Source organism: Ahaetulla prasina, chromosome 14 (genome assembly GCF_028640845.1).
Source record: "Ahaetulla prasina isolate Xishuangbanna chromosome 14, ASM2864084v1, whole genome shotgun sequence".
Classification (NCBI taxonomy): Eukaryota; Metazoa; Chordata; class Lepidosauria; order Squamata; family Colubridae; genus Ahaetulla; species Ahaetulla prasina.
The window spans coordinates 24,668,340-24,691,848 of NC_080552.1; the positions used below are offsets into that span (position 1 = coordinate 24,668,340).

General features: G+C 50.9%; 4 protein-coding genes across 8 annotated transcripts; 3 read left to right on the forward strand and 1 right to left on the reverse strand.

The window, feature by feature from the left end:
* Nucleotides 1-1,951: 1,951 nt before the first annotated feature.
* LOC131185156 (hemoglobin subunit alpha-D) lies at nt 1,952-2,789 on the forward strand. The gene is made up of 3 exons (XM_058157370.1): nt 1,952-2,118; nt 2,231-2,435; nt 2,555-2,789. Exons 1-3 carry the CDS (start codon nt 2,024-2,026, stop codon nt 2,681-2,683), a joined length of 429 nt encoding a protein of 142 aa, XP_058013353.1. The 5' UTR covers nt 1,952-2,023; the 3' UTR covers nt 2,684-2,789.
* Nucleotides 2,790-4,619: 1,830 nt separating this feature from the next.
* LOC131185152 (myoglobin-like) lies at nt 4,620-10,032 on the reverse strand. Of its 3 annotated transcripts, none has more exons than XM_058157363.1 (4): nt 9,599-10,001; nt 7,378-7,494; nt 5,216-5,438; nt 4,620-4,911 (listed from the first exon to the last, which is right to left on the reverse strand). In XM_058157363.1, exons 1-4 carry the CDS (start codon nt 9,700-9,702, stop codon nt 4,768-4,770), a joined length of 588 nt encoding a protein of 195 aa, XP_058013346.1. In that variant the 5' UTR covers nt 9,703-10,001; the 3' UTR covers nt 4,620-4,767. The 3 variants fall into 3 exon arrangements, with proteins under 3 accessions (XP_058013346.1, XP_058013347.1, XP_058013348.1); XM_058157364.1 differs by having other exon boundaries at nt 4,620-4,877; nt 9,599-9,967; XM_058157365.1 differs by lacking the exon at nt 7,378-7,494 and having other exon boundaries at nt 9,599-10,032.
* A 14-nt stretch (nt 10,033-10,046) lies between these two features.
* PGAP6 (post-GPI attachment to proteins 6) lies at nt 10,047-21,236 on the forward strand. 2 transcript variants are annotated; one of them, XM_058157321.1, is made up of 13 exons: nt 10,047-10,179; nt 10,915-11,092; nt 11,202-11,409; nt 11,552-11,688; nt 11,797-12,059; nt 12,307-12,629; nt 12,723-12,816; nt 17,141-17,264; nt 17,455-17,591; nt 18,662-18,840; nt 19,262-19,408; nt 19,728-19,844; nt 20,107-21,236. In XM_058157321.1, exons 1-13 carry the CDS (start codon nt 10,071-10,073, stop codon nt 20,401-20,403), a joined length of 2,313 nt encoding a protein of 770 aa, XP_058013304.1. In that variant the 5' UTR covers nt 10,047-10,070; the 3' UTR covers nt 20,404-21,236. The 2 variants fall into 2 exon arrangements, with proteins under 2 accessions (XP_058013304.1, XP_058013305.1); XM_058157322.1 differs by lacking the exons at nt 19,262-19,408; nt 19,728-19,844.
* A 305-nt stretch (nt 21,237-21,541) lies between these two features.
* MRPL28 (mitochondrial ribosomal protein L28) lies at nt 21,542-23,489 on the forward strand. Of its 2 annotated transcripts, XM_058157361.1 has the most exons (5): nt 21,544-21,915; nt 22,031-22,183; nt 22,350-22,484; nt 22,814-22,900; nt 23,180-23,489. In XM_058157361.1, exons 1-5 carry the CDS (start codon nt 21,622-21,624, stop codon nt 23,255-23,257), a joined length of 747 nt encoding a protein of 248 aa, XP_058013344.1. In that variant the 5' UTR covers nt 21,544-21,621; the 3' UTR covers nt 23,258-23,489. The 2 variants fall into 2 exon arrangements, with proteins under 2 accessions (XP_058013345.1, XP_058013344.1); XM_058157362.1 differs by lacking the exon at nt 22,814-22,900 and having other exon boundaries at nt 21,542-21,915.
* The last annotated feature ends 20 nt before the right edge of the window (nt 23,490-23,509 follow it).

The following is a 23,509-nucleotide window of genomic DNA, read 5'->3' on the forward strand; positions in this document are numbered from 1 at the left end:
CAAAAGAATGGAAACTCCCAGCACATTTTTATTTGTTTGTTTGCTTTGTTCACTGTTCCTAGTGTCTTCACAGCCCAATTTGCATGGTGCTGCAGGGAGGCTTTTGCTCTTACTTACCTGTGCACACAGGCGCACACACACCCACACACACATTTATCCCAAATACTTAAGCAGAATCCAAGGTTGGCATGACAAATTAACTCCCCATTAAATGTCTGGAGAAATGGGATGGCTTTTCTCAAGATGCAGTCCTGCAAGGCATTGACGTTGCATGGCCACAAAGTTGCTCCAGTCAATCAATGCAGTTGGGCTGGGTCTTTGTGTCAGCCATGCCCGGTGGGAAACTCTGCATTTCCCATTGTCAGAAGAGAGCAGGAAGGCCCTGTGGAGGATTCTTGCAGCCCCCCACCCCCAAAGAAAGGCAATTTCCTGTGGATTGGGGAGAAGGACATCCATGAGGCAGCAACCTCAGCCTGACTTGGCCTTTTCCCATCACTAATGGCTGCCTTCTAGTAGAAGCTCTGGTTCTTCAGCATGTATTGTCAGTGCTTTTTTCATTATCCTTCTGGAAGGAAGAAAAAGTGGAAACAATACGGTGAGAGCCAGTTTAGTGTAGTTCAGGTGCTGGCCTAGAAACCAGGAGACTGTGAGTCTGTAGCAATTCTCAGAGCTGAAGAAACTTTTTGGATGAGAAGCGAAATATCTTCAAAGAAAAAACCAGCTGCCTCCTGAAAAAGCACTTTTAGGACAGGAGACTGAGTTCTAGACCTGATTTAGGCATGAAAACCAGTTGTTGATTTTAGGCCAGTCACTTGCACTCATCCCAACCCACTTCATAGGGTTGTTGGGAAAATAGGAGGGAGGAATATTAGGTATTTTTGCCACTTCAAGTCATTTATAAAGAATAAAAACGGGATAAAAATCTAAAATACGAAATATGCCCTAGAGGTAAGTAAGAGCTTAAAAATATTAAATATTCAACAGGTTGTAGGACATTAACAGATGGGCTGTTTCCCCCCCCCCCATGTCCTGTAGATTTTTAGATGGTCCCAGGCTTTCTTTTTTGCCTGTCCAGATAGGCTGGGAAAGAAAGGCCAAGGCCAAGCCACTGCCTAACCCAGATTAGGGTGCAAACTCTAAAAATCTTACTTTCATGCACATAGGAAGCCAGGACTCAGCCAAACTATGTTATTTAGCATATGGGGGGGGGGTGTAAACTCAGCCAGCTGTGGTTAAGTAATGGCTGTTAAGAAGTTAAGACTTAGCATACTGACTTTTACTTGTTTATTTACTTCCTCGATGGATTAGACCCCTCAGTACAGTAAAGCATGTCCACTTCGGGCAATCATAATATTGGTTGGTGAAGGGGAACAATATTCTGGATGCCTATATTCAATTTATCTTGTTTCATTGTTCTTTTTTATTTTCTAAAGTGCCCAGTCAGGTAGAATCACCCATTCTTTAAAAGTTTAGGACCTCTGAGGGGAGCCCAGTGTGACTGGTAGAGGCTTTTCTTCCAAGCACAGCTGTGTCAGGATTGAGACTGAACTCCTGGGCTTCCCTCCAAGTCAGGAGCGCTTTTCCTTCCCATCCTAACTGCCCTCTTGTCTTCAGAGTCCAGCGACAGACACACCCGGCCACCTTTAATCATCCACAAACCCGCCTCGGAATTTCAGGATTGGGGCGCTTTCCGCAGGTCTGGCACGTTTCCTATGAATCGGCCGGGACGCTCGACGGAAGGTCGAGAAGACCATCTAGGCGCGGCAGTCCTCCAAAGGAGACCCCCTTCTACCTTCGACCAATTCCCTCGAGCGCGGCTCTAGGGCTGGTCTGGGAAGCCGCAGCCGAGCGAGTCCCGCCCCGCAGCGCGCAGCAGCTCTCCTGACCGCGACGGCGATAAGATAAGAGGGGCGGACCGAGGAGGGGGCAGCTATATAAGCGACGGTGGCGCCCCGGCTCCCAGTCTGCTTCTGCCTAGCGATCCATAGGCCCGCCCTCGATTGCCTCCTGCTCTGCTGCAACCATGGTGCTGACCGCCGAGGACCGCAGGCTGCTTCAAGCCTCCGTTGGCAAACTGGGCTGTCGCCTCGAGGACATTGGCGCCGATGCGCTGAACAGGTAGGCGGGCGGGCGCAGCTTTTCTTTCCCGCGACAGCCGCCCGCTGCCCTCCATTTTCCTGCCACCGGGGCCCCCTGATGGACTCTTTCCTCTTGCTTTTCCCTGCCGCAGGTTGTTACTATCCTTCCCGCAGAGCAAGACCTACTTCTCCCACTTTAACTTGAGTCCCGGCTCGAAGGACATCATCCACCAGGGAGAGAAAGTGGGCAAGGCGCTGGACAGCGCCCTGAAGCACCTGGACGACATCCGTGGCACCCTCTCCCAGCTTAGCGACCTGCATGCCTACAACCTCCGCGTGGACCCGGTCAACTTCCAGGCAAGTCGGGGTAAAGCTACTGTCACTGCGGGTGGGAAGGGTGGGAAGAGCAGTACCCGTCCCACCCGCCCAGCTAACTCTTGCCTTCCTCCCCCTCCTCTTCCTCCTCCTTTCTGCAGCTGCTGTCCAAATGCTTGCATGTGTCTCTGGCCACTCACCTGCGCAACGAGTACAATGCCTCCACCTGCCTGGCCTGGGACAAGTTTCTCGAACAGGTGGCCGACACGCTGTGTGAGAACTACAGATGAGCTCCAGAGGCCACAACCAGGTGCCCTCCTTTGCCTTCCTCTGAGCTGCCTGTCTTCAGGGTACCTCAGCTAGGCCACTGAGCAATAAAGTTGTCTTTGAACTGCTGCCTGCCTGCTGCACTAGCTTTTGGGGCTGGAGGGAAGAGCAGGTCCCTATGGCTGCTGGGAAGGGACTCTCAGTGTGTGCCTGCCTTTGAGTTGGTGTTGATCCCTGGTGGCTGCCTGGGTTAGTCCTTGCAGTTTTTTTTGCAAGATTTGGGAAGTGGTTTGTCTCTGCCTCCTTCTTCAGATGGCTGAGAGGAATGATTGGTCCAAGGTTATCCATACGGGTGGACTTCATTATCTTCTGGTTTCTAGCCTGGTGGCTTAACACTGCACCAAACTGGCTCTCTGTTTGCATATAATAAAAAAAAGGGCACCCTCACCTATAATGTAGAACCCTGCCATTACAGCTAAGAACAAGCAAGGAACCAAACACATTTGTTTGCCTCTGGGTGGAATCAGGCTTGTCTCCCTTCCATAAAATCCTATCCCAGAGCAGTCTAAGGAGTAAGGAAACTGGAGTGTTCACTGTGGCAGTAAGACCAGAGGAGCAGGAGAGCTAGAAACAGAGTTGGCAAACTTACTTTGCTATTTGGGCTAGATCACACAATAATTCCACTTCCCCTGCCACCACCACCACCCATTTCAGAAGCACACTCTTGAGCACTTGGGAAACAAGAAATTGGGAGCAGGGAGGGCCATGGAGAGCCAGTAGCCATTGCCAGAAATATATTCAGAGTAAACATTCCTTTCCCAACACCTCCCGATCCTGGGGGCCTTTCCACAGCCACAGCAAAAGTGGAGCTGTCTCCTCCACACTGCTGTTCCTGCAAGCAAAAGGCAAGTGAGATGCACACCGCTGGACAGGAAGACTTATTGTCCAGCTCAGGGCTCTCAGCCACAGACGAGCTAAGCCCAGCCCTTGGCTGAAGGAGGGACTGGACATGGCAGAGCCTGCCATCTGAGTAACAGGGAAGGCTAGACCACCAGTTGCAAGTGCTGCACCAGGGTCACTATGAACCAATGGCCAGCATTTCCTTCTGGCAAGGTCAACCTGGAGGGAAAGGAGGTTCTCCCTGATTTCAATAAAAGGGTTATTTAGGATACAGGGTAGCGACTAATGGTTGTTACTGTGCATCTGGTCCAAACCCAGGAAGACAATAACCAGACTTGTGCAGATAATTTCCCTCACTTGTGCAACTTTACCCTGAATCTTGGGCACCTGACCAGTTAGACCCACAAACCACTTTGGCCCGGGGTCCCTTTTTAGCAGAGGCCAAGTCACATGGTGAATAGTGGGCTGGGATTCTTTGAGCACCTGTGGCAGCACCCTGCCTGGGTTCAGCACCTCCAAGCTGCACAGGGACCCCTCAATTGCCCAGAGTCCTCTCGGGCTGCAGAGGTTTAAAGCTGCAATAAACAACTTTCTGTTGAACTTGACCAAGGGGCCTCCCCCGCCTATCACTGCCAGTCATGGGAACACAGCCCCCCAGCCTGCAGAGTCACCACCTCACATGCCCTAAGATGGCCTTCTTCCTCTGTAATCCAACCTTCATGGAACTACTCCAGAGCTGGTTCTACTTGCCTGGCAACTCTCTTGGGGCTGTGGAGGGAGGGGGAGCTCCTTGTCTCAGTGGGAAAGCAAGGAGACCCACTCAAGCAACCCCAGGCAATGAAAGCCCATCTTGATGGCAAGTTATGTGTCACAAAAGCAAAGTGCACTGGGCTAAGAAAACCATGCCTCAGGTAACCATGGTGCAAACCCTGCTGGGACTAGTCCTACCCCTCTGCATGCAAGCACATATGCGTACACACACACACACACAATACCTGTGTATCTTTTCATGGGCTGAGGTGTCCTGGAGAATTGGGAAGAAAGGAGCACAACACGGAGGAGAAATAACCAGCACTTTATTAAAGGACTCATTTCATTTCATTCTATTTATATTTTATTTCATTTATTTTTTATTTTATTTCCTCCAATACAAGCACAATGAGGTGGGGACCCGCTCCCCAATTGCTTAATGTCAGTCAGGGCTTGTTCAAAGCTTCTGTTCTTGTGCATAAGCAGTTTCAATTTCTTCTCGAAGAATCAAGAAGAACTTCTCCCAGGCTAACTGGGCATCATCAGTGAACTCTTCTTTGAGGAGATCTTGGAAGACAGAGAGAATGGCCTGAAATAGGAACTAGGTAAAGGCAGAGCTATGAGAGGACAGTCTGAGACAAGCGTTAGAGGACTCCCACCCACATCCAAGTTCACTCACCCTGGGAGCCTCTAAAAGAAAGCTACCATGCAAGCAAGGGAACCCCCATCAGATGCTCTATCTTTCTGCAGAAGCTCTCATGGCCCACTGGAGTCCAGATCATGGATACTGCAGGCAGGCAGGCAACTCTGGTGCCAAAAACTCCCCTCTGGGGAAGGGATGGCCACCATGCAGTTACCTCAGCTGCCCCTTGGCAGACCATGGGTCTGCTTTCCTTCTTGTGTACCTGGAACATGCTTAATGGGACCTTGTGTATGTTCTTGTGGCTTTCCACCAGCCGCTCAATGAGCTTGCAGGCTTGCTTCCAGTGACACAGGCTTTCAATCAGCTGGTTCAGAGTCACCATGATCCTCCGGCCATGGAAGCCCACCTCCGGGATCATCATCAGGTCCCCTTCATTTGGAATGTTCTTGAAATACTGCTTACTCTCTGGGTATTCTGTGAAGAACCTGAGCAGAAGGAAAAGAGGCAGGCAAATTTTGCTCAGTCTCTCTCTCTCTCCCTATGCTGAGCTGGACTGGACTGAGCAGTTCTGCATTATATAGCAATAGCACTTACACTTATACACATTATATAGCTATAGCACTTACACTTATATACCGCTTCACAGGGCTTTAGAGCCCTCTCTAAGTGGTTTACAGAGTCAGCATATTGCCCCCAACATCTGGGTCTGCATTTTACCAACCTCGGAAGGACGGAAGGCTGAGTCAACCTTGAGCTGGTGAGAATCTATGCTCTTTATTTCTCCAGGCTGGCCAGATACCCGGTCAAACAAGATTTCTCACCCTTGTCAGCCAGAGGAATCCAGACCCTGGCATCTGAAAGAGTGGAGGCCAGTGGCTTATTGGCCTAATAACCCTAATGCGGGTCTTGGTCAGAGCAGAATTCCTTCTACAGAGGAATTATTGAGTCTGTCATCTGCACCTCTATAACTGTCTGGTTTGCTTCTGCAACCCAACAAGATAGACACAGACTTCCGAGGATAATTAGAACTGCAGAAAAAATAATGGCTCCAACCTGCATTCCATTGAGGACCTGTATACTGCACAAGTCAAAAAGAGGGCTGTGAAAATATTTACAGACCACTCGCATCCTGGACACAAACTGTTTCAACTCGTACCCTCAAAACGATGCTACAGAGCACTACACACCAGAACAACTAGACACAATCACCCATCTCCTCCCACTTATGACTGCATGACTGTAACTTTGTTGCTTGTATCCTTACAATTTATATTGATATTATTTCCTGATTGCTTATTTGTACCCTGTGACTATTATCAAGTGTTGTACCTTGATGAATGTATCTTGTCTTTTTATGTACGCTGAGAGCATATGCACCAAAGACAAATTCCTTGTGTGTCCAATCACACTTGGCCAATAAAGAATTCTATCCTATTCTATTCTATAGTGCTCCAAAGGCCAAGAAGAGGCAATGGCCAGACTGTTACGTGGGCTGCAGGTTCCTCTGCTGATAGTCTGGTTCAAGCCTGACTGAAGACCTTAGTCTCAGTACACAAGAGAGTATCACCTCAATCCACCCACCCAACCTATCTGATCTGTGCAGTAAGTCACTGGGGGAGGCTATGTTTATGGTCTCCAGTGGGATTACCGGTCATGAGGGAGGGTCTCTTTGGTAGCAGCCTCCAGGCATAGAGCCAGAATATCCCCAGCTATCTTTTTGGTAGCAGGAAAAATCATGTCACTTCTTCATCAGCAGTTGGATGGTTGTCATTTATAGAATAGAATAGAATAGAATAGAATAGAATAGAATAGAATAGAATAGAATAGAATTTTATTGGCCAAGTGTGATTGGACACACAATCATATATAAATATGATTAATAAATAAATAAACACACAAGGAATTTGTCTTGGTGCGTATGCTCTCAGTGTACATAAAAGAAAAGATACCTTCATCAAGGTACAACATTTACAACACAAATGATGGTCAATGTATCAATATAAATCATAAGGATTACCAGCAACAAAGTTACAGTCATACAGGCATAGTGGAAAGAGATTGGTGATGGGAATGATGAGAAGATTAATAGTAGTGCAGATTTAGTAAATAGTTTGACAGTGTTGAGGGAATTATTTGTTTAGCAGAGTGATGGCCTTCGGGAAATTATGTTTTTATTTTTTAACGAAGTGTTTTAATTTGTGTATTTATTAATCCTCTTCCAGGGGAATAAAGCAACAAGAAATGAACCTCAGTAGCAAGAAATCCACTTTCCTGCCCCATACAAAATCAAGACAATGCCATGTATCTGGGAAGAGGCCCAGTCCCACTATTGGGCTGCCAAGAAGGCTGGGTCTCTTGGTAGACTTTCTCTGAGCACCAAACGGAGCTTCCACACAACGGCCCTCAGTTTTCTACTGCCAGTACCTGATGATAACAATTCTGCCATTTTCTTCAGCATTGTCAAACACCTTTCCCCAAATATCTCGGATCAGTTGCTGGTCCACTTCTGTCAGATCCTTTAAGGGATCTGAAGTAGGTGATCTGGAAGGAAAAGAAGATGATGTTGCCTGCCAGGCTTTTGAACAAGATGAGCTGTGTTCCCACAGCAGGCTGAATCAGGCCAAATACCTAACAGAAAGAAGAACTTTGTTTCACAGCTTTAGCTTTGCTTTGTTACCTAGGGCCTAGCCTGGGTATTCTGCAAACTCAATAAAGTAAAATAAAAATGGGTGCATTTGGTAACAAGCTAAGTGTATTGTATGAACGTGCCAAGAAAGTGTACAAGAGTTCACCCCAATCACCATGGTGCCAAATGATGAAAGGCATGACAGCGCACCAAGCTCTCTCCTCGTGTATTTTTAATGTGGTGATTCCCCCCCCCCAGCCCACCCGCAAGTTCAGTGTCTATGAGGGACAGAGTCTGAAAGAGCAGCCCTGAAAAGAACTACTCCTTGCTAATACTGGAAGCTGGCTAACAGCTGTTGGGTTTGCACATTTTACCTATAAAGCTGCGAGGTAGTGAAATAGTTTGCCTCCTGAAGATATGTGTGCTCCATCACCGTAGTTTTCAAGAAACAATGGGACAGGCATTTTTTTCCGTGATGGTCTGAGGATTCCCAACCTGACCAGAGGATTGGACTAGAAAAGCATCTTTGGGCACCAGAAACCGGTTCCAAGGAGAAAGGTTTTTCGGCGGACCGGAGGGGGCATGGTTTTGCATGCTGCCTGCACCCGCGGATGAGGCTTTGCTTGTTTGCACAGCCCAGCTGCTTCCATGCTGCAGACCGGTGCCAGTCCATGGACCAGGGGACCCCTGGACTAAAAGACCTAAGATCCTTTTGACTCTATTATTAACACCTCTGATTGCCTTAACCATGACTTACATACGTAATGCAGTTAGCTAGCTTCCATACTATAGAGACATACATTAAGTAACCACATTACCCATTAGAAGAGCTCTGTAGGACTTGAATTTTAAAATGGGGCTGATTTCTCCTTTGTCTGTGTTTCTGCACTCCCCACCACCCTTCATTCTTTCCCTGAAAAAAACTATACCTGGCTTTGAAGCTCCTGGCCTGGGCAAGAAATGCTGAAGGCATGTGGTGTAGCAGGGAGGCGGGCTTCTGGGGTCTGCCCCTCCCCCATCCCAGGGCCTCCCCCCTGCCAAAGCACAGCTTCCAAGGGGCATTTCTCAGTGGTGAAGAATATAGGAAGTGCGGGGTGTGGGGGAGTTTTGAAGAATTCTGGAGGACAGAGCTGAAAATAAGAGAATAAACTTGCAAAATTTCTCTCATGGAATATTGTGAAGAGGCAAGCCTTTTTCAACAGATAAAAGGGATGTAGTGAAAAATGAGCTTGAACACTTAGGCTGCTTTGGGGTGCACAGAAAATAAAGAAGCTGAGGAACTTCTTGGTTGAGAAGTGAAACCTCTTGAAAGAAAAAATAGAAAGTGCAGTTGCCTTGTGAAAAAGCACCTTTGGGACAACCATGATCTGGTTGTCTGAGAATCTCCACAGACACAGAAAATAAAGTTGCCAAGGTTGTAGCTCCCTTGTTCATTTTTAGGACACAACTGTATTTGGTATCATAACCTATCAGGTTCCACTTGGTTCCAAGATGGTCACATCTCAAATCAGCATTTTGTTTTAATTGGATCAAAAGATTCAGAACATGAAACATCAAGTGGGGCAGTGCAAAACAGGACAGGTTTGGTTGTGCTTTTTAGAATGCCTAGAATTTAGCAACCGGTCATTGTGAACCCTTTCTTCTACATAGGACAGAATCACTTATTTATTTACTATCCTGCCATTATTTTTACAAATAACTCAAGGCGTGAACATATCCAGTACACTTTCCTCCTCCTATTTTCCCCACAACAACCTTGTGAGGTGAGTTTGGCTGAGAGAGAATGACTGGCCCACATCACCCAGCTCGTTTTATGGCTAAGCCGGGACTTAAAACTCACGGTTCCTAGTCTAGGATGGCAAAAAACCAGAGGGAGCTTGAGGGCAACTTCCCCAAATAACATTCCCGGCCCTGGGTCCCGCTGCCCGCCACTTCAGCGATGCCCCGGCAGCCGTCCCTTCACCCGCCAGACAGTTGGCCGAAGCGCCGTGGAGCAGTTTGGGGTAGCAGGCGACTCACCCCACCTTCAGCTTCCCGCTGGGACCCCCAAAGACGGCCATGACTGGCACAAGGGAGCGCCCGTTAGGATGGGGAGAGGGGCGGGGGGCTTCCGGCGGCCGCATTCCTGGGCCGTTCGAAGTGGGGGGGGTGCTAGCCCGGAGATGCGGCCCCCTCCTCTCCCGCTCCAGCGCCGCCCAGAATCACGCGAAGCCGAAGGCAAGGGCTGGCAATGACTTTGCTTGGCGCGGAGGCGGCCTCTCCCACTGCCAGCTGGCCGCGGGCCGAGGAAGCCGCGCTCTCCAGCCCCGCGTTCCGGCCACCGCTCCTCCCGGGCGCCTGAGGGTGGAGCTCGTTCGCCCCCGCCCCTGCCTCCTTCCCGGTCAAGCACCGCCCGCAGCGCGTGCCCAACCGCCTTCCCTCCTGCCCTGCGGGGTCCCCCTGGCGCCACTGCCGGCCTGCCGGCCAGTCCGGATCCGGCACCTTGGCGGAGATGACTGGCGCGTCGCTCGGCCGCTGCCCTCTGCTCTTCCTACTGTTCACCGCCGCTGCCCCCTCGCCGCCGGAGAAGAAGGAGGCTGAGCTGGCCGAAGGCGCCGAGGGTGAGCCGCGCATCCCCCGCTGCTCCTCTCCGGATGGGGGAAGCCGCGCCCGCTACCTTGACTCGACCGGGCGCGGCCCGCCGTCAGCTCTCAGAGGCGCTCACCGTGCGGCTTCCCCTAGTCGCCCCAGGCGCCTCTCCTCTGGCAAGCGAGCTGAGAGAGGCGGGCCAGCGCCTACTCTTCTGCTGGGGGTCGAGGAGGGAAGGCTGCGAGCAGGTGGCTCCAAAGGGCCTCATGCTGGCAGGGCTTTGTGGCATCTGGTCTGGGGCTTCTTCCTGGGCACCAGTGCCTTGGGGGGGGCCTGTGCCCGTGCACGTTTGGCGTCCTTAGCTTCCATTCCTGGGTCAAGGGACTGGGCTTCAGGCAGGCACATTGTCTTGCAGCAGTCTCAACAGGCGCTCGCTTCCTCCCTTCCCTCCCTCCTTCCTTACTGATACCCACCTGGCACAACTGTTCCTGGAGACATGCAGGGTGTCAGGGCAGCAGGAGCAGTATTGTGTCTTTATCCAAAAGTCCCAGTGGCTGGCTTTGCCGAGCCCTCAGGCAGTGGGAGGGAAGACTGAGTCCTCTTTTCCGGAAATGGGCTTGTTGTGCAAAGTCCAGTGCAGTGATGCCTGCAGGCTGGGGTGTGCCTGCCTGCCTGCGTGCCTGGATCACTATGCTCTGTGACTCCCCACCAGGACCTGTCTGAGCGCCTGAGGGATCTCTACGTGGTGGTTCTTCTTTTCTTCTCAGATCCGGCATTTCTTTCTGAGTATTTTTCCCAGAGTTCACAGACGCTGTCCTTCTATAGTTGGTATGGAAGTGCCAAAATTTTCCGATTCTGTGTCCCAGAGGACACAGTGCTGTTGCGATGGCTCCTGCAGGCTTCCAGAGACAAAGGCCCTGGATGTGGCAAGACTCAGGTCACCTTGTGAGTCTCCCCTGCTGCTGCTGTGGCAGGGAGTACCAGAGGGCTCAGGGTCTCTGTCCCAAGGGTCTCAAAGAGTGATTGATCCCTTCTCTTGACCTGTGTCCTCTAGCCACATCCGCTATGGTGCCCCTCCTGTCATCAACCCCCTGGGCACACAGTTTCCCGTGAACACAAGCATCCCTCCTTCCTTCAGCCAGACTCTGACCTTGGATGCTGCCCTGCAGAATAGCACTTTTGTTAACCTCACTAACCCGGCTGCTGGGGACTGGTTTCTTGCTGCCCACCTGCCTGCAGCATCAAGCAAGATTGAGGTGAAGGTGAGAACTGGGCTGGCAGGAGTGAGGGAAGCAGCCTGCAGGAGATGTGGAATTCCTGAGCCCAAATCTGTGGTGCTAGACAGGAACTGGAGGAGCTGGAATTGAGCAAGGCAGTTTCCCTGATTGGCCTTTCTGCTTGCAGGGTTTCTCCACGTCTTGCAGCTACACCTTCCAGCCTGACCTATTTGTGCTGCGCCAGGTGGATGTTGTAGTCCTTGAGCCTGATGTGCCTGTGCAATGGGTTCTGTCCAAGGGGGCTAGTAGGCCACTTCATGGCAAGTGAGTAGCATGGGATGGGGGGTGGGATGCATCGGCTGGCCCCTTTAAGCCCAAGAAGTATCTGCTGACTTCCTTGGGCCCTCTGTCTGCATCGGAAATGTGTTGCAGGATCTTTGTCCCCGAGTACACTGCTGGGATGCACTTTGAGCTGGGAAAATGCATGGAGAATGGCTCTGCTGCGGCTTGTGCCCTCCAGGTCACCTTGGGTTCGGCTGTGCTCTCTTGGTCTTCCCAGAAGGTGCTTCACTGCCTGGAGGCCTGCAGCATCTTCTTGGCTTCCCCACCATGGGGAAAGTGGCTTTGGATCACAGTGGAGAGCCTCGGTGGTGCCAGCGCCAGTGTGTCCTTTCAGATGGTGGTGTTCTTCATAGGTGCGTGCCCTGATCTGAATGCTTGGAATCAGGAACGGGTTCCGGCAACCATGGGGATCTGAGCAAAGGCTCTTTCCATTGCTGTTCAGACCTCTGCTGCTTCTTTCTTTTCTCATCTGATCAAGAGATTGGTGGCCCCTGCTTTGAGGAAGAGGAGGTCCTATTTCCACCCAGAAGGGTCTCTTGCCCTCCCCATTCCTCCTGCCCATGTGTGTGGTGGAGCATGTGCTGGCTTCTCTCCTTGCAGCATGCAAGCCAGGAGATGCAGCCTCCTTCCTTGGCTTCTACCAGAGGTTAAAGCAGAACCAGGGGATGCTGATGCCGGGAGGCCACCCCAACAGCACACTGCTTGCCATGGGCAGCAACCACAATGCCTCTGGCCCAGGAAATGCCTGCCTGCGTGGCCACCCAGTTGTTCGCGAGGACCTGGATGTTGTGTCTGTGCGTTTCCGCATTCTTGGAGATTCCACTGTGCCCGTTCAGAGCGGTATTCCCACTCTGCTGCTCCTTAACCTAAACTCAGGCATGGACAGTGGAGGGAACCTGGTGCTGAACCTGATGCTGAACCAGGTGAGAATGAACCCCTGCTGCATGGAGGGCCAACGGTCGACAGGTTTTGCCTCCTGCCAGAATTCAGAACTGGGATCAATTTTGTCATTGCAGACTTCCGTGGGCCTTGGAAATGCCACTGTGTTGGCCTGCTTGAGCCCCACATCTCCTGCACTTTTCCTGAATGGCTCCTGGGACTGCTGGACAGGTACGTGGCTTGCCAACAGTCCAGATAATAATAATAATAATAATAATAATAATAATAATAATAATAATAATAATAATAATAATAATAATAATAATAATAATAATGATGATGATGATGATGATGATGATTTATTTTATTTTTATTTTTTATTTTTATTTTATTAAATTTTTATACCGCCCTTCTCCCGAAGGACTCAGGGCGGTGTACAGCCAGAAATAAAATACAAGATATATACAATTAAAAGAAATTAAAATATAGCAATTACTAAACGGCTGATAGTTAAAAATGAATTTAAAATTTAAAATATTAATAAAACCCCGAAATAAAATCAAACTATTATGCCAGTCCCGCTTGAGTAAATAAATATGTTTTTAGCTCACGACGGAAGGTCGAAGATCAGGCACTTGGCGTAGGCCAGGGGAGTTCATTCCAGGCGTCGATGCTCCCACAGAAGGCCCTACTCCTGGGGCCGCCAGCCGACATTGTTTGGCGGACGGCACCTGAGGAGACCCTCTCTGTGAGAGCGTCTGGTCGGTGGGAGGCAAAGGTAACAGCAGGCGGTCTCGTAAGTACCGGGTCCTAAGCCATGGGCGCTTTAAAGGTGGTAACCAGAATCTTGAAGCGCACCCGAAGACCACAGGAAGCCAGTGCAGACTACGGGCAGTGGTGTTACGTGGGAGCCTCGAGTGGCTCCCATTACTACTCGCGCAGCTGCATTCTGGACTAACTGCAGCCTCCGGGTGCACCTCAAGGGCAGCCCCATGTAGAGAGCATTGCAGTAATCCAGCCGAGACGTAACCAGAGCATGAGTGACTGTGCATAGGGCATCCCGGTCAAGGAAGGGACGCAACTGGCGGACCAAGCGAACTTGGTAAAAGGCCCTCCTGGGGGCGGCCGCCAGATGTTCATCAAAGGACAGCCGTCCATCCAGGAGGGCGCCCAAGGTGCGGACCACCTCCCTTGGGGGCACTAACTGCCCCAACAGTCGGCTGCGGCGCAGCTGACTGTACCGGGGTGCCGGCATCCACAGCCACTCCGTCTTGGAGGGATTGAGCTTGAGTCTGTTTCTCCCCATCCAGACCCGTACAGCTTCCAGGCACCGGGACAGCACTTCGACCGCTTCGTTGGGGTGGTCCGGGGTGGAAAAGTACAGCTGAGTATCATCAGCGTACAGATGATAACTCACCCCGAAACCACTGATGACCTCACCCAGCGGCTTCATATAGATGTTGAACAGGGTAGGCGAGAGAATCGACCCTGAGGTACTCCACAAGTGAGGCACCTCGGGGCGACCTCTGCCCCCTGCCAACCCCGTCTGCGGCCGGTCGGAGAGATAGGAGGAGAACCACCGATAAACGGTGCCTCCCACTCCCAATCCCTCCAACCGGCGCAGCAGGATACCATGGTCGATGGTATCAAAAGCCGCTGAGAGATCTAATAGGACCAAGGCAGAGGAGCAACCCCTGTCCCTGGCCCTCCAGAGGTCATCCACCAACGCGACCAAAGCAGTCTCCGTGCTGTAGCCGGGTCGGAAGCCGGACTGGAACGGGTCTAGATAGACAGCTTCCTCCAGGTGCCGGGGGAGCTGCCATGCAACCACACTCTCTACAACCTTCGCCACAAAGCGAAGTTTGGAGACTGGACGGTAATTTCCCAAAATAGCTGGGTCCGGGGAAGGCTTCTTCAGGAGAGGTCTCACCACCGCCTCTTTCAAGGCGGCGGGGAAGACCCCTTCAACCAAAGAAGCATTTATAATCCCCTGGAGCCAGCCTCGTGTCACTTCCTGAGCAGCCAGCACTAACCAGGAAGGACACGGGTCCAGTAAACATGTAGTTGCATGCAACCTCCCCAGCAACCTGTCCATGTCCTCGAGAGCCACAGAATCAAACTCATCCCAAATAACCTTAACAAGACGTGTCTCCGCCATCTCGGCTGGATCATCGCAATCATGGTCCAAGCCATCACGAAGCTGAACGATTTTATCGTATAGATAACCGTTAAACTCCTCAGCTCGTCCCCGTAGGGGGTCATCCCGTCCCTCCTGTTGAAGGAGGGAACGGGTCACCCGAAACAGGGCGGCCGGGCGGTTATCTGCCGATGCAATGAGGGTGGAAACGTAGGAACGTTTCGCCTCCCTCATTGCCACTAGGTAGGTCTTAGTAAAAGACCTCACTAGTGTCCGATCAGCCTCGGAACGGCTGGACCTCCAAATACTCTCTAGGCGTCTTCTCCGGCGTTTCATCTCTCTCAGCTCCTCGGAAAACCAGGGAGCCAATTGAGATCTACGCCGGGTCAGAGGCCGCAAAGGCACGACACGGTCCAAAGCCCCAGCCGCGGCCCGTTCCCAAGCCGCAACCAGTTCTTCAGTCGTGCCATGGGTAAGATCCTCAGGAAACGGCCCAAGCTCCGTCAGGAACCTCTCCGGGTCCATCAGGCGCCTGGGACGGAACCAACGTATTGGCTCCGTCTCCCTGCAGTGGTGAGCGGCGGTCCGAAAGTCTAGGCGAAGAAGGAAATGATCTGACCATGACACCGGTTCTTTCACTATATCTCCTAAATCCAGATCATTTACCCACTGACCAGAGATAAAAATCAAGTCTAGCGCGCCTCCCCCAATGTGTGTAAGGCCATCAGTTACCTGAATCAGGTCCAAGGCCGTCATGGAGGCCTGGAACTCCTGAACCACCGTTGATGACAAGCCGGCCGATGGCAGGTTGAAATCTCCCAAGACCAAAAGTCTGGGAATCTCAACCGCCACGCCAGCAAGCACCTCTAGTAGCTCAGGTAGGGCTGTAGTCACGCAGCAAGGAGCCAGGTACATGATCAACAGCCCCATCTGATTCCGATGGCCCCACTTCACAAGGAGGGATTCACAACCAGCTATCTGAGGTACAGTGGACTCCCTCGGCTCCAGACTCTCTTTAATCACAACCGCCACCCCCCCTTGGGCCCTCGGCTGATGGAATGCACGGAAACCCGGAGGGCACAGTTTAACCAGGGGTACACCCCCCTCTGTGCCCAACCAGGTCTCCGTAACGCCCATAATGTCCGCGGACTCCCTCTGAATAAGATCACGAATCAGGGGAGCCTTGTTAACCATGGACCGGGCATTGCAAAGCATCAGCCGAAGACCCAAGCTCTGAGGGTCTTGACCATCCGGGGAACGAGTGAGGACTGAGGGGCTAGAGCACGTGATGATGATGATGATGTTTTAATTTGTATACCGCCCTTCTCCCGAAGGACTCAGGGCGGTGAACAGGCAGATAAAATACAAACATACATAATAATTAAAACAACCCTTAAAAAACTGATTTAAGTTTGCCCGAAAATTTAAAATAACAATACACCTCATAAAATTACCAAAATTTAAAAACCCATCAAATTCAATTAAAATTTAAAGGTAAAATCAAGCTAGTCCAGCCATACGAAATAAATAGGTTTTAAGTTCGCGGCGAAAGGTCCTAAGGTCAGGTAGTTGTCGAAGCCCGAGGGGAAGTTCGTTCCACAGGGTTGGAGCCCCCACAGAGAAGGCCCTCCCCCTGGGGGCCGCCAGTCAACACTGTTTGGCTGACGGCACCCTGAGGAGTCCCTCTCTGTGGGAACGCACCCGACGCTTGGAGATAGAGGCCGGCAGTAGACGGTCCCGTAAGTAGCCCGGTCCTAAACCATGGAGCGCTTTAAAGGTGGTAACCAATACCTTGAAGCGCACCCGGAAAACAACAGGTAGCCAGTGCAGTCTACGCAGGATAGGTGTTACGTGGGAGCTCCGAACTGCTCCCTCAATAACCCGCGCAGCCGCATTCTGGACTAGCTGAAGTCTCCGGGTGCTCTTCAAGGGGAGCCCCATGTAGAGAGCATTGCAGTAGTCCAGGCGAGAAGTAACGAGAGCATGAGTGACCGTGCATAAGGCATCCCGGTCCAGGAAGGGACGCAACTGGCGGATCAGGCAAACCTGATAAAAAGCTCTCCTGGAGATGGTCGCCAAATGATCTTCAAAGGACAACCGACCATCCAGGAGCACGCCCAAGTTGCGTACCTTCTCCATCGGGGCCAATGACTCACTCCCGATAGACAGCCGCATCTGCAGCTGACTGTACCAAGGTGCCGGCATCCACAGCCACTCCGTCTTGGAGGGATTAAGTTTGAGCCTGTTCCTCCCCATCCAGACCCGTACGGCTTCCAAACACCGGGACAGTACTTCGACAGATGACTATACTTCCCCTTTCCTGGAGCACCCTGTGTGTTTACTCCCAATAATGTGATGGTTTTCAAAGGACATAGACCAACAGCAGTTGATTTGCTTGCTTCTTCCCCTCCCACCCAGCCTTCGCTCAGGGCTACCTCCTGAACGTGAGCATGTCCTCCAGGGAAGCTGCAGTCATTGTCCCTTACCCACAGTCCGACAGCTGGTATCTGTCCCTGAAGCTGCTCTGCCCAAAGGAATCAGAGTAAGTACTGGATCTCCAGGTTGGGCCTGGGTCTCTGCAGCACAGAGAGAAAACTGCTGCTGGAGTGGCTTTGTGTTTACTCCCTCCCCCCATTTTTCCTTTGTGGAGCTGGCCATTCCCAACAGGACTGAATCTGCTGCATAATGGAATCTCCCTGGGCCCATCTTCTTTCTCTCCCTCTCTTGTGCAGAGACTGTGATCAAGCTCAAGGCCAGGTAGCCATGCTTGCCTACCTCACCCCCTGCTTTGATGATTGTGGGACCTACGGACAGTGCAGCCTCATGAGACGCCATGGTTACCTCTACACAGGCTGCATCTGCAAGGCTGGTAAGAGAGATCTTAGCCAGCACTCTCTTGCTCCTGTCCCCCAGGCTGCTCCTGGTGGATTTACCTCCCAGCCGGGGCAGCTCTGCCTCAAGTCCCTTCCTCCAAGAAAGGAGAGCTAGCCCCACCAGGACCCACATTCTTCATGGAGCTGCCTACCTGCTTGGATGCCTCTGGGAGTGGCTCTACTACTGCAAAAGCACTTTGTAAATGAAGCCAAGTGTATTGGGATGCCAATTGCACACCACTTTAGGAGCACATACATGGACCGAAGTAAAGAAGGAAAAAGATATTTATTTATTTATTTATTTATTTATTTTGTCACAATATATGTAGGAATCATACAAAAGATTATATAGTATATAAACATATATGGGTAAATATAAGGAGGTATAAGCATATATATAGAAAGAAGAAAAGAAAAACAATAGGACAGGAACGGTAGGCACGTTTGTGCGCTTATGCACGCCCCTTATGGTCCTCTTAGGAATGGGGTGAGGTCAATAGTAGAAAGTTTTTGGTTAAAGCTATTAGGATTATGGGAAGAGACCACAGAGTCAGGTAAAGTGTTCCAAGCACTGATGATTCTGTTACAGAAGTCATATTTTCTGCAATCTAGATTAAAGCGGTTGACATTAAATTTAAATCTATTAGTTGCTCTAGTATTATTGCAATTAAAGCTGAAGTAATCTTTAACCGGAAGGACATTACAATAGATGATTCTGTGAGTTAAGCTTAGGTCTTGTCGAAGGCAACTGAGTTCCAAGTTTTCTAAGCCTAGGATTTCAAGTCTGGTGGGATAGGGTATTCTATTGTTTTCAGAGGAATGGAAAACTCTTCTTGTAAAATATTTCTGGACACGTTCAATTGTATTGATGTCAGAGATGTGGTGAGGGTTCCAAACAGGCGAGTTGTATTCTAGAATTGGTCTAGCAAATGTTTTATATGCTCTGGTTAATAGTGTGGTGTTTTTGGAAAAGAAACTACGCAAGATATAGTTGAGTTGAAGAACATGCCTTTGGCAGTGCATTGCATGTTGTAGCTAATGTCTTCCTTGTCTTTTCCTCTTGCAGGTTGCGCTGGTTGGAGCTGCACAGATAGAACCAAGGCCCAGTCTGTAGGCACCCAGATCCTGGCCACCCTCTTGCTCACCCTCAGCAACCTGTTCTTCCTGCCTGCAATCGCTGTGGCCCTTTACCACTATCACCTAGTTGAGGCTTCCGTCTATACCTTCACCATGTTCTTCTCCACAGTAAGTTTTTTGTTTTGCTTTAATCCAATGCATGCTGTCAAACAGTTCAGTTCTTTACAATGGAAAGTGGGCAAGTTGGCTTCCATTTTTTGGCCTGCCTGGGTGAATGAGGGTGCCTGGAATTCTCTTGGCCCCACTGGACTTCAGAGCCAGGAAGGATATAGGAGCCTTTCTGGGCCAAGCTCTTGAAAATAATAACAGTAACAGAGTTGGAAGGGACCTTGGAGGTCATCTAGTCCAACCCCCTGCTCACACAGGAGACCTATACTAGGGATTTGAACTGCCAAACTGCTGACCTTTCTGATCGACAAGTTCAGCGCCTTAGCCACTGAGCCACCTAGCCAGGCTTGAGCCACCTAAGTCAGATTCAGACAGCCCCCTTTCTGGCACCATTTCTACTTCTTCCTTATTGTGGTTACAGTTCTACCACGCCTGTGACCAGCCTGGCATTGCTGTAATGTGCCTTATGGACTACGACACATTGCAGTTCTGTGACTTTCTGGGCTCTGTTGTCTCCATCTGGGTGACCATTCTGTGCATGGCACAGGTCGAGAAGATCCTGAAATATGTATGTATGGGGAGCCATAGGCAATCCCTAATTAAAAGTTGAGAAGAAATGGGGGAGGAAGCCAGATTATGGGATGGAAGAGGTGAACTTTTCCCCTTGAACCAGTCTTGCCTGGCGCTTCTTAGCTGCAGTGTAGGCGACCAGCACAAGTGATAGTGGTGAGTGTGGCTAGGAAGCTGGCCTTGCACCCTCATTTGTGCTGGGCTTTTGTGTTCCAAGGCAAGGAAGGGAGGACGGAGTGGGCAGATCCCTCATTGCCATCAGCAGCTTCCAAAGCAGTCCGGGATCTTCTTGTTTGGGCTTTTCTCCTTTGCTCTAGATCCTCTGTGTGCTAGGGACTCTGGTCATTGCAATGTCGCTACAGCTGGACCGCAGGGGTGTGTGGAATATGATGGGCCCCTGTGTCTTTGCCCTCACCATCATGGTCAGCATTTGGGTATGTCACTGCTGCTTTCTGGGCTTCCTTCCTGATGCTCCCTAGGATCAGCACACCTCTAAGCTCGGGTGGCAGAAAGCCCGCTGCCATTTGCTCCTCAGGCATGCGATTGCTACCAATTGGGCCTGAGGGTATTTTGTTCTCGCAAGGAATGTGAGCCATGTTAAAAGCAGGTTCTGCAACAGGCTGAGTTCTCTCCCTGGAGCGGGCTGGTAAGTTCCCTGGCTGTGCTGCTCCCAATAAGCCGTCTTTTCTCCCACAGGTATATCGTGGAATTTCCCGGTGCCGCTGCTACCCTCCCTCTTGGAAGCGCTGGGTCTTTTTCCTCTTCCCCGGGACCAGCTTGGCACTCGTGGCCATAGCAGTGTACACCTTCATGGAAACCACTGAAAATTACTATTATACCCACAGCATCTGGCACACCCTGGTGGCAAGTAGCGTGGCCTTCCTCCTTCCTCCTGGAGATAAGCAGAAAGACCCATGGGCCTGGTCCCGTAAACTGCTGTGCCATTACCAAATCTGTAGGAATGACCAGGAGGAACTCTACACAGTAAGGTGACTGGAAAAGGAGGAGCTGATGCAGCTAGACTCCCTCCCAACGGAATAACTTAATTTGGCAAGAGGAATGTGAACCCTCCCCCATTCCTCCTGCTGTGCTGGACGAAAATGAATGCAGCCAGGCAGTGGAGAGGAGGCTGTCTGACAGAGCCTGGGCCTTTCTGAATCTTGGGAAACATGGCTTTATCTTGTGGCAGCCTTGGGAATAATGAGCAGCAAGGAAATAGATGCTTCCGCAGCCGAGAAAATGGCTAGGGATTGAGGCAATTCAGGGGGACTGAGGGCAGGAGCATCCAAGCCTCACTGCTTCTGCCCTGCATCCACCACCTTGCCCCCACAGGCAAGACCATTGGCCCATGAAAACAGGCTAGGAAGGGACTTTCCGTTCATGAGTGTCACACATTCTGGATTGGCTTGTTTGAACTCAGGTATGAATAGCACTTTATTGGTACACTAAGACTCCTGATATGTTCTTTTTTCAAATAAAAATACACCCTTCTTGGATGGAGGCAGGGCAGCAAAAGTAGGAATCCTTAACCAAGGATGGTCCAGGACCAGGTCACATTTTCTCTGTGCAGCAGCGGAGCCCGTTCCTGAGGGCAGAAGAATCAAGTCTCTGAACAGCCCCCAATTCTCAGGGGCAGAGAGTAATGGGTGCTGCAGTCGGACTGCTTTTACATTGTCTCAGGAAAAGCTTTAGCAACTGCAGTTCGCAATATCCTATTATTTACATTCCACTGAGCTCTCTGGCGTTTTAAAGCTTTTTTAAAAGGAACAGCTTCCTTTAACTTTCACGTCTTTAATTAAAATGTCTTCAATTCAATTCAAAATAAAGCTTGCATTCGTTAAAAGGGGGAAGGGTTTGTCACCCGTAGCGGATCCAGGGGAAGCCGTTCATCTGAACAAGCCAGGCAGGGCTGGGGAGGGGGCACGTCGGTGTAACAGGCGCCTGCTTGCCCGGATCGGCAGGAAGCACTTCTGGAGGGCGAAGGGATGGCGTGAACGTGCGGGTGCGAACTCCTTTACGGCCGGCGGGAGGCGACCCACGCAAGCTGCAACCAAACGCCCCGGAAAACGCTCTCTCTCCCCCTCCCTCCCTCCCTCCCTCTCTCTGTGTCCCCTCCCGGAAGGGAGGCTCTATGCCCGCCCTCCCCTTCCGGCTCGGTTGCCAACGAGACGCCAGCGGAAGCGGTGAGCGGCCGGCGTGGTCCCGCGCGTGATGCCGCTGCACAAGGTGCCCCCGCGGCTCTGGGACTCGCTTCGCCTGCAGCGCGGGATCCTCGCCCGGCTGCCGCCCCACTACTTGCGGGCCTTGCGCGAGGAAGCCGCCGTGCCGCCCCCTGCGGTCCACTGGAGGCCACCCGCCGGCGAGTACGCGCGCCACCCGGGGCCTCTGGAGGGCGTGCGGCAGCAGGTGGTGCCGGTGCCTGTCTATTTTCCTCCCGAGAGCCAGGAGGGGCTGTGGGGCGGCGAGGGCTGCGTGGCGGGCTACCGCTACGCCCACGACGACAAGGTGGGTCCGCGCCCTGTGCTTGGAGCAGGCCAGGGGCGCTTGTCCCTCTGCCGGGGACGGTGGGGGTTCCTGCGCGTCATCCCCCCGGCTCCATCTCCTTCCTTGGTGTCTGCAGCTCTCGAGGCGGCTGAAGAAGATGTGGAAGCCGCAGGTTTTCAATCGCGAATTCTACAGTGAGATCCTAGACAAGAAGTTGAAAATTGCTGTCACCATGAGGACGCTGGAGCAGATAGACAAAGTTTTCGGCTTTGACTTCTACATCTTAAAGGTTTGCAGCTGGTTTCGGAACTCCGACTTTCCTTCCAAGCTGTGGTCAGTGCATGATGACAAATGACTTGAGACTGTGCAGGGCCTTCTTTGAGTGAGGCGGTTGCCTACAGGGCCACCTGTAACTCATAAGGTAGACAGTGGCATTTCATCCCTTCCATTTACAGACCCCGAAGTCTGAGTTGTGTTCCAAATTGGGCATGGACCTGAAGCGCACCTTGCTTTTGAGATTGGCACGCAAGGACCCTTCTCTCCACCCTGATGATCCAGCCAAGAGGGAGGCTGTTTATAACAAATACAAGGTGACTATCCTTTGCAAGAGTGTCTAGGAAGGCCTACAAGTGGTTTCTTTCTGCAGGATGTGTTTTTTTCATCATCTATTCTTGGGAACAGGTATGGTGCAAGAGAATAACAGAAAGGGTAGTGCAATCTTTGTAACTTTTGGCTACAGTCACATCTCTCTTGGAAAAGAGTTTCCGTTCCAATAGTCTATTGTGTTGGCATGTATTTTTCCCTGCTGGAGATTTTCCTCCTATGTTTACCTATATCTGCACTTTTTCCATAATCATAGCTATTTGGCTTCTCGGTAAGTTTCTGTGCTGCAGTTTAGTAAGCTGAACTTTGCCTACAGGAGTTTGTCATTCCAGAAGAGGAGGCCGAATGGATTGGACTGAGTTTGGAGGAAGCTGTGGAGAAACAGAGAGTCCTGGAGAAGAAGGTATGTGGCTTAGGCACCTCACGGAAGGATTGTGCCTGTGAGGTTGGTGGGCCAGTCCTTGCAGTTCCTTGGTTGTGCAACATCTGCCTAGATTAGAATATCTACCTACTCATAACCAATAACCAGTTGTATTCTCGACTACATTTCTTTCCACTGATTCAGTATATCTTTTGGAACCTTGCTTTCAGGAGCCCCTCAGTCAGGTTGAGACCATGAGATGCTATTTGTTGAAATCAAGGACAATTGTAAGACTGACCCTCTGTATCTGTATTTTCCTAGGACCCTGTTCCCCTGTTCAGAGTTTATGCAGAAGAACTGATCCTACACCTCCAAAAACAGCAGACAAGGAAAATTTAATCTGGGCTTTGAGAATTTTCTGTTCTCTTTGGTTTCTCTCATGCCTGTCAAATACAGCAAGACTGAATACCAAGAAGCTTTTTAATGTCTAATTGGTGACTCAGATGATGGATTGATAAAGGTCTTTCTTGTTATTTGGCATTTGGGAGAGCCAGCCATCCTAAACTGCACGGTCCCCTTTATTCACTATGCTTATTACTCAGCACCAATAAAGAAGACTGTTTCATCTGCTGCCGAGATTGTGTTCTTGTC